Source organism: Drosophila nasuta, chromosome X (genome assembly GCF_023558535.2).
Source record: "Drosophila nasuta strain 15112-1781.00 chromosome X, ASM2355853v1, whole genome shotgun sequence".
NCBI lineage: Eukaryota > Metazoa > Arthropoda > Insecta > Diptera > Drosophilidae > Drosophila > Drosophila nasuta.
This window is the reverse complement of record NC_083459.1, coordinates 11,813,990-11,824,444: the sequence shown is the minus strand read 5'-3', so window position 1 is coordinate 11,824,444 and position 10,455 is coordinate 11,813,990. Positions and strand designations below refer to the sequence as shown.

The window sequence follows — 10,455 nt, the reverse complement described above, 5'->3', positions numbered from 1 at the left end:
TGAAAAATAATGAAATTTTAAAAGCAATGAAATATGAAAATATAAATATTAAGAGTGAAATACGTTTTTTGTTTGGGAATATGAAATTCAACAATAAGACACTCGAAATATAAACTCACACAATCACAAACTCATCACACCTCTTCAGTGACTTTATTCAAAGTTTGGCAAAAAAGAAAGAGTTTATTAACAAAACAAAATAAAAAAAAGGAATGAAAAAACAACAAGAGCTTAGATCAACTGCTGGAAAAGTGTTGAAAATAAGTTTGGCTGACTTGTGGAAAACTAAAATAAATTTTCGGAGCGTCTCGAGATGATGTGCAAAATGTTGATGTTCATTTTTTGTGGCTTAAAGTTGCTTGACTTGACTTATGAAAGTCACCCACCCTGAAAGGCTAATACTTCATCCCCACCGCCCCCCGCCCATCAACGCCCATCAAGTTGTGCAATTCGAAAAGGTGTCGGGCAAACAAAGCAAAGCGGTGGTTAAATAATGAGCAAAAGGTGTAAACAAGTGGAAGCCGTCGCCGTCGCTGGCACGCTAATTAACTTGACAAATGTGATGTCCTTTTCTCTGTCAGGCACTGATTATAATAATGTTGTTTCAGCTCTTGCCAGGATATTGCTAAGAGAGCAAGTAAGAGATAGAGAGGAAGAGAGCGAGAGGAAGTAATGCAAATACCACCTGATTGTCAAATATTGAGGCAATTAAGTAATCATTTCATTAAAGCCCAAAAACAGTGCAAATATTCAGCTGGCAACAAATACAAAAGCATATAATAAAATCATATTTGAGCCGCACATTAAAAATTCTCTGTAATGCGAATTGAAAAGACATCGCTCGCATTTCCTGGAAGCAATATTATCATTGCAAATATGTAATTAAAAAGTTTCAGCAATCCAATTGGACGTGAACATTTCGTTTTCGTTTTTGTTTTTGTTTTCGTGTTCGTTTTCGTTGTATTTATAGACATCAATCAATCAATTCCTAGAATCGAATATTCAATATTAAACATAATTTACATTCAGGATTCATTTACTTGATAGCTTAATTAAAAGCAAGCAAAGTTCGAAACAAATATTGCTGGAGATGCAACAAATGTTGCCAGCAACAAGTTGCCAGCTTAGCAACATGTTGCCAGTGAAAGTACTAACCATGGTGAGTTTCGCTAACTGCGCGTGTTGCGGGCGACTGGCAACTGGCAACTGGCGACCACCGAAAAGGACGCCGAAACAGCCGCTGGCGGCATTCCGTGGATTCAGTGCACGACGGTGACTTCAAGGCGACGGCGGCACACGGCGCGCTTGGCAACCGCAATACGAAGTGTCTCTGTCTCTTTGTGTACACACAAGTTGTTCTGTTTGCAAGTCGCTTCGCTTCGCTTCGCTTCGTTTCGTTTGTTTTTTTTTCGAGTGCACGAGGCGAGTGTTCAAGTGGGCGATCAAGAGACAGCCTCACGATTAACGCCATCTATTTGTATCGCCAGCTGCTGTCCGCGCTCGCGCCGCTGGCAACGAATGCTGCACTGCAGCTCAATGCCAGCTATGCTGCCGGCGAGCTCTACGGGAGTGGCGATGGCATCAACGGCAGCGATCTCTACATTTACTACGGCAACGAGCTCGACTCAACGGACAACGATGCCTCATTCGCATCCGCATCCGCATCAGCATCCGCATCGCCATCACCCACATCACCAGCTGCACTGCAGCTAAGCACCATCGCCAGCTATGTGGCAACGACGACAGAAGGATCGGGATCGGGATCGCGATCGAGAGTGGCAACTGGCATGATAGCGACGCCAACGAATCGCAGCGTATCGCGTGTGATTGCCGATGTACCCATCTGGGTGATACCCTGCTATAGCATCATCCTGCTCTGCGCTGTCGTCGGCAATCTGCTGGTGGTGCTCACTCTCGTCCAGAATCGCCGCATGCGCACCATCACCAATGTCTTTCTACTCAATCTGGCCATCTCGGATATACTGCTCGGTGTCCTTTGCATGCCCGTCACTTTGGTTGGCACGCTGCTGCGCAACTTCATCTTTGGCGAGTTCCTCTGCAAGCTCATCCAGTTCGCTCAAGGTAAGTCTGCTCTTTGCTATATCGTATATATTTATGGTTTTATTATGCCGTTTCTTACTGGTGCACTGGTGCCTTGTAAATGTGCAGCCAAGTTGAAGATGGAATTTAAACGCATCCGACCCTCGGGGTCATCAAGTGCCATATATATTCTCTAGCACAATTGCTATTCCCACTTGCGACTGTCCTCGCTTCGCTTTGCCACTTTTATGGACTCTCATTCTCTGAGCTGGAGACGAATGTCCTGCATCTGTTGCTAATTATATTACCGATGTGTGTGTGTGTGTGTGTACGTGTTGGTTGTAGATATTCTATTTTATAATCTGACGCGACCTGAGCTAAATCTGGGTTTAACTATTTGTTGGTTAAAAGCGTGCAATTTCTTGCGCTTTCTTTAATTAACAACTCGCGTATCTGCAGCAATAAAACCAACCAACTGACTGACATATTAAACAAAGCTTTTTGTAAGCTAAGGCGCTTATCTTTTTTTTCCGTTATCCACGTAGTTTTGCTTTATGAACTCAACTGCGTCGAAATAGTGGAAAAGTTTGATGGAATTGTTTTGCTCTACGGCCAATTTGTTTCAAACTCAATTCAAGCAGCAACAACATTGAAAATTGTTCAACGAAATAGATTGCATTTTTTGTTTTGTGTTTTGGTCACAATACTTTTAAATAGAAATATTTTCAACTTGAAAATATAAAGTGAACATCCGTATAAAAAAAGTAAACAATTAATCCGATTTGATTTTATCCTTGAAAGTAAATTGATGTGTTCACTTTTTGTTGTACATATATCTTTTCAATTAAGCCATCAAAATGCAAGAATTCATTTTTTAGGTATTTTTACCAATATAAGTATTTAAATGTTTATTAAATTGTGAAGTGATTTAATATTTCTTATTTTATTCATTTAACTGCATTAATTTTAAGTTTCTCTAATCTGTCGACTCTTTTGCTATGTTTTCAATCATTTAATTATTTTTCTTTTAGGTATGTTTATCAACTGAAATTTAAATAATAAAACCGTCAATATTATTGGTAATTTAAACTGCATTAAGTTGAAGTTTTTCTTTGCATGATTAAATGCCAATTATATATTTTCAATCAAATTCTTAAATTTAGATAAGTTTTATTAAATTGGTAAGTTTTGTTATAAGTATTTAAAATATTAAATTTAGTGTTTACCATTTTAATAATATAAACTGCATTGCATTGAAGTTTTTCTCTGCGTGAAACTCAAATTTATAAAGACAGCTGCAACATTTTGTAAACATGCGTTATTTCCGCTCAAAAGAATACGGTTTACTGCAGCCATCGACACGCTCAATAAAAAAATAAGAATGGAAACTACCATAAACCCAATCCCGAATAGACTCCCAAAAAGCGAACCGTTTAAAAAAAACGACTTTTATTTGCATGCGATACGAGAATATAGCTCAGTCAATTTAGAGGAAGTTGAACGCATTTCCATTCCATTCGATTTCATTTTTATGCGTACATTGCCCATATATAACATAGTATACTACTACTATATAGTATAGAGTGATGCTTAGACGGAGCGGAGTTCGATAACAAATTTATGTGCGGCGACTTCATAATTCAACATAAGTGTGTCACACATACACTTTGCATGTGAGTGTGTGTGTGTGTGCATTTTATTATTATTATTTTTTTTTTTGTAGTAATAAATCTGAAAATATGCTAGCGAATCTCTGACCCGACTAACGATGAGCGCCAGCAAAGTCATAACTGGAAGCCATCATTGTGGTTACACCGAGAAGGGTTCAAAGGTTGAAATATGCATATGTTCACACCCACACACACACACCAGCACACACACACCAGCACACACACACTTGAGCGGAAATAACCGGATATAAAAGTACTCAGTGCTCATCGTTGTAGTTCCGAGAAGTTATGACTTGCACAGTCGCTTTTTGCAGGTTGGAGAACCCGTGACGGGGATTTAATGGGTTCCCGTCATCATTGTCATTGGCTTTGTGGCTGCTGGCTGCTGCCACTGTACTAAATATATATTTTGCATACTTGTATCTTTAGCTTAGTTTGTCTGCACGAAGCACGAAGTGCCGTGAACCTTTAACAACAGCGTAAAAGCGTAAAAGGGAAGGCAGCAGCAATGTCGATCATCGATTTCGATTTCATTAGAAATCATCATCATTCGATTCCCGAAACTTGCAACTTTCGGCACTCGCTGGGGCTTAGTAAAGTGCTTGTGGCACCTGTCACAAACGCTTAACAATTGGCCAACTTCATTTGCTTGGCTCTAAGCCCTTTCAGCACTACTGCCGCAGCACAACCTTCGAGACTGTTGAACCATTTAAAAGGTTCAAGCATACAATGTGCGCTCTGCTTCTGCTTCTGCTGCTTGGCAATTTCATTAAAACAAAGTTGCAGCAATTGAAGGAATTGACAGCAGAGAAATGACTGCCAAATACTCTATAAATACTTGTGAAAGATTCTGTTTAGATTGGTTATATTCAATCATGTAGTTTCGATTCAATTAATTTGCAAAAGTAAACTCAAAATTACAACATTAGCAAACACAACTTCACAACTATTCAACTGCTGTCGATGCTGTGCTTCTTCTTGTTTAATTGTCAAACAAATGCAATTCTGAAATGCGAGATTGAAATTAAATATTTGTTTAAAGGCTTGGTTTAAAACCATAAAACTAATTTAGGAGTATTCAATTGTGATTTGTTTAAATTCGTTTTGATTTGTATATCTATATTCAAAGCTTCTTCATATCAAAAACCAGGGCTGGACTGTTGTGCAAGTCCAGGTAGCCATTTTATACAAAAATACTTTAATTTTTGTACACAATAAGTATAAAAACCTAATATTGATTAAAGAGTTATATTATATTGTGATTCGTTTAAATTATTTAGTTTTATTTAACAACTGTGTTTTTTCTTGTTTGATCGTTGATATATTGAAACTTAAAGCTTCTTCATATCGTATTATATATGAAATCGTTCGGGCTGCCGGAAGACATTAATAATTTATAAATTTAGCTACACAATTAGTAAAATAAACGATACACTAGTTAAAGAATACTCCTCTGCAATTCATTTAAATTATTTAATTTAATTTAGCAAACACTTATTTCGCATTGTAAATTGACTTTCATTAATTAAATACAACTGCAAGTGAACTTTGTTTCTAAGCCAACATGCTCAGCCACGTGGCACAAAATTATTTATGAAGGCCGCGATTATAGAACATAAATTTGAGTTCTAGATGCAGATAGTCGAGCAGATACAAATGCTGGCAAGCATTTGTTTGGTTGGTTGGTTGGTTGGTTGCCCTTGGGCAGCCAGATAATATTGTACATAGTACAAGATGTACACAAGTCGGAGCATTTGCCTAAGCTTAAGTCTTTGCAAATGCGAAGCCAGTAACAATGACTCTGGGATAATGCCACGGCAAATCCTCATTTTCAATGCGAATTAGGCAAAGTCTTAGCGCTCCGCTCAGCCGCAGCCGCATCCGCAGACGTCGCCGTGTAAAAGTCTCCAAATGTGAAAATCTGAATCTGAAGCTCAGAATTTGAATTTGAATTGGAATTTGAATTAGATGTGAATGTGGATGTACTATAGATGTGGATGTGGAATTGGGATCTGTGAGAATGTGCAAATGTCTCTGTTTGCCTCTGGCCTTGTCACCTGCGTGCGTATTTCCTTTTATTTATTTCACATTTCCTTCAAGCGCGTATGTGTTGGCATTCCCTCAAAAGATATGCCTAAATTGTGGCAGCTTCAATTGTTGTGCAAGTACGATGGTGAATTGCCTCTCCAAAGCGATTAAAGCCGAACAAAATATTAAAAAGACTACGGACAGTTATGCAAGAGGATTATGTAGCTGGGACATTGCAAATTGTCACTGAAGTAAACAACTAACGAGAGACTAAATAATGGTTTCTTCGAAAAGGCAATTTATGGCGGAGGGGGGAGGGGGAGACTAGAGTCGAGAGCACTTTAAGCTAGGCAAATTCTAAACTGTTGTACTGTGCGCCACTGTGCGACGCCTTTGGGCTCTGTTGAAGAAGATGAAGAAGACGAAGACGGAGAAGTAGAAGAAGCTCTGCAGTTTTATGACTTGTTTCCGTTTCCGGTCGTTGCTGCTGATGATGTTTATAATGTTGTTTACTTTGCCTGCTTCGCATCAAGTTTGGATTGCGGGGTCTGACAGTCGACAGTCGACACTCTGGCAAAATTGTTGCTACGTGCATGCTGCTGTAGTATTTCAGACATTCATCTTTCGCCTCGACACCCACATTACCAACTTATTAACAGCATAATAACAATGGCAAGCAAACAACTTGTGCCCACCCACACACACACACATACACACACACACACACATGCCACATGCCATAACACACATACACACACATACACATTGAGACAACGCCATATGGCAATTTGTTATACAAACACTTTTGACGCCTTCAGCCTTCTGCCTTTGCCCTACTTCCGCCTTGAGTTTCCTGCTTTCGCTTTTGGCTCTCGACCAACAACGATGTGTGTGTATGTGTGTGTGTATGTGTGTGTGTGGAGGAACACATCTGTTGCACACGGCATCGACTTGCACTGGCTCATAAATTTATAAATGTCAACGTTGTGCCCTGTCACACCAATTTATGGCCATCATTATGTCAAGGTGCAGCGCACGTTGCACTCGCTTTTCCCAATCTCGAGCCCTTAACTTCGCCTCGACTTGTTTGTTGTGTCCATTCACTGATTTATGTGAATCCCTCGTTAATACTTGGGGCAATTTAAAAAAAAAAAACAGCTCCAATTCCAATTCAATTTCATTTGCAAAGACTTATGAACGAACAACGGGCAAAGTTTGCCCCACAAAGTATGCTACGATTATTTTGATTATTCTGCACTATAAAAAGCCATTGCATCTACATATTTATCTGTGTTTAATGGCCTCTCCATCTAAATATGCGAGTAAGCAGCGAGACATTGAAAGCATTAAAGCTAAATACTGAGAAAAATACCAGACATTGTCCGCCACGTCTCAGTCTCAGTCTCAGACGCAGTCCGTTTTGGCCTTGATCCCATTCAAAGCGCTGACAGCGTGCAAATTAATAATTAATTGGATTCTTTTGCCGTTTTGCTTGTGCTACTTTTATTTCGTGTTGCTGCTGCTAAAAAAAAGAGAGCGAGCATTGCAGCCATTAATTAGGCTTGGCCAAAGACAAAGATGTCAAGAGAAATGGCGACAACGAAAAGCTGCAACACTTCGCGAAGGTGAGTTCTTCTCGGAACAGAGAAAGGGAGATAGAGAGAGAGGGGACTACAGGCTAGCAAAGTTATCGCAACTATTCATAATGAACGATAGAGGAGACTAAAAAGAAATTTGTGAAAGTGCGATAGCCGCAAGTGCTGTGGGAAAATGATAATCGTGAAAATTGCATAAGAAAAGCGAAAGAAAATTATTTTGTGGCTGGAAATGATTTATCTTCTACCAAAGAGAGCGACGCTCGTAATTGCAATTTGCTTATAAAATGAAATGAATTTCAAATACTATTAAAAATAAAATTAACTTGTCCCCAATATTGGAAATACACTTTCAACCTTTTAATTACAGTCGAAGTTGATATTGAAGTGAAGTGAATTTGCCTATTATTTTTCTTCAATAAGTTTTGATGTTGTTTTTCTTTATAAAATCAAATGTTTAAAAACTGGAATTCCATAAGGATACTAAAGAAGCTTGAACTATTACAAAGCGATTAATGTGTAATTTAAGGTGTTGCAATAAATATATTTTATTCTTATTAATGTTAAGTAAAGCACATTAAAATTAAATGAACCAAAAGTTTAATTTTCGATCACTTTTGTAATCAATTGCAACGAGTTTGAAATACAATTTGAAAATGAAATTAATGTCCATTCAGTTGAAGCAATAATTCAAATATATTTCCAACTTTTTAAATGCAGTTGTTGTTGCCATTCAATTTCTATTATAAACTATATACGTATATAAATCAAATTAATGACTGATTTATCCAATATAATAATAAGGTTTTAAATACTATTTGAAAACAATATTAATAAGTGGTCAATACATTTGCACTTTCGAAATGGGATCGTAGTTACTATTAAAAATAAATAATTGTATTTGTTATTTTTCAAATGTAAACATGAAGCATAAAATTGGAATATTTAATCGAAATGAAATGAGTTTTATATTTTCTAAGAAAATCGATGTGTAATTTCAGTTGTGGCAATAAATATATTTACCCTTTGCTAAATGCTTCGGTGGCGTAGCCATGTTTATGGTAAATGTTAAGTAGTTGTCATTAAAGTGAAATGACTTTAACTATTATTTTTCATGTGTAAACAAATGGGCCGAAACATGAGTGCTTGGCTTGGCATCTGTCTTTTATTTGTGTTAGTTTCTCTTGAAGTACGCAGCCTTTGCCGAAAGTTTTGCGCCGTGTTTTCGCAGCCTCCTGCATGTTTTTAATAAGAGTTAACCAACCAAAAATGCGCCACACTCTAGCACACCAGCAACATCTACGAGAGTATGCGTATGCGTGTGTGTGTGTGTGTGTGTGTGTGTGTGTGTGTGTGTGTGTATGTGTAAATATACAGAGTAGACACAATTTCGCCATTACTGTCCTACCCAGTCCCCGAGGGGTTATGCATCATGGAGAACATTTTCCCCATTTGTTTTTGCGCCAACATCATCCAGCTGCTTTCGGGCTGCAATTTTTGCCAGGTGAATAAGCGAGGCAGCCAGACAGACAGACAGTTGCGGGTTTTTGTGGGTTTCGTGCCCGTTTAGATGATTACCAAGTGCGTCCTCAAAGCATTCCGCAGTCATGCTAGACATATGTATGTACTATATATATATAGCGAGAGCATCGTAATTAGCTTATTCAATTTATAACCACATGCACAAAACACAGTCTGAAATGGTTTAGACCTTGTGCATAATTAGAAAAACACAAAATTTGAAATTGTTAAACAAATTATTTGTATTGTAAAACATGTTGTAATAATTATACAATTATCAGACAGCCAAATGATGTTTATAATTATTAGAATTTAAATTATTTTTGTGAAATCAAATTTAAATTCTGATAAATTGCCATTAATCTGTTGCCTTCAAATATACATTAAGATTATATGAGTGTGCTTCTAATGAGGCAGCCACATTTAATCCGATACAATGTGCAATTTAATTCCTTACATTCTGACCTTTTAATTAAACACCGAAGCACACAGGATTGCGCATTCGAAATGTAAATAATTTGATATTCTCACCCACATATGTAGGTGTAAAGCAGAGTATCATTAATTAGACTGCAAACAATTCAGTGCTCAATTTAATGACTCATAATTACTGCATCGAAGTGCATTAGAATTTCACAGCCTCAGTGTTTGGAATTTAATTCAATAGTCGAGAGTGTTTTGCAATGCAAACAAATTGATTTCCATGGCCAAAGCTTCATTATTTATGTGCATTATTGTGTGAAATTTTGTATCAATTTATTTCTTTGACTATCGATGCACTTTTGCACCTTACGCTAAGTGCTCCACATAATCAAATAATCAATTTGCCAAAGTTTCATTATGTTTCAATTAAAAAGAAATGCTTTGAATCACTAAAAGCCTTCATATTCCACTCTATGCAAAACAATCAATTAAAATCACTTTCAAAAGTGACGAAAAGGCTTGCAAATTCTATTAAAACATAAACATTCAATTACTCTGTGTTTACCATCCAAATATGATGGCAAAATAAATATTCGAGTAAAGTGCAAACTTTTCGATCCAAATATTTTCTACACTGCACGCACTTGCATATGTATTTGTAGCTTCGGCCAAATAGTGCTTACTTCTCTCAAAAGTGCACACAAAATAATGCTTCTTTGTGTCTTTTTACACCCGCCACCCGTAGGGTAGAAGGGTATTATAGGGTGATGGTAATTGTATGCAACAGCGAAAAGGAAGCCTCTCCTCTCATGATCAGCCATGTTCATCTGTCCCTGATCAAAAGGAGCATAAGCTATGGAGCTATAATAATAATAACAACAATTGATTTTGTTATTAATTGACAATCCGGAATATTGTGTATTGTATGGAATATCTTCAATGTAGTAGTATATCGATATGCCAAATATACATTTCGGTATATTTTCAATAGTTTGTTGTATATTGCACGCAGATCAAGTTTGCTTTTAAAATTGCACCACGCCCACTTGCACTTCCGCCCCTTGCAAATCGAAAACAATAAAATGGAGTAAACGTTTTTTCTAAGTTAGCTGATTTTATGATTCCTGAAATTCTGATTGCGACCGAATAAAGATTGTGAAATAGTTTTCTACATATTA

At 37.4% G+C, this 10,455-nt stretch overlaps 1 protein-coding gene across 1 annotated transcript in view; it reads left to right on the top strand.

Moving 5' to 3' along the window:
• The first annotated feature begins 1,132 nt into the window (after positions 1-1,132).
• LOC132795605 (uncharacterized) overlaps positions 1,133-10,455 on the top strand; it is a 38,840-nt gene continuing 29,517 nt past the window's right edge. The window contains exons 1-2 of the mRNA XM_060806401.1: positions 1,133-1,159; positions 1,284-2,082. Coding sequence (XP_060662384.1) covers positions 1,133-1,159; positions 1,284-2,082 — 826 coding nt within the window. The remainder of the gene's footprint in view (positions 1,160-1,283; positions 2,083-10,455) is intronic.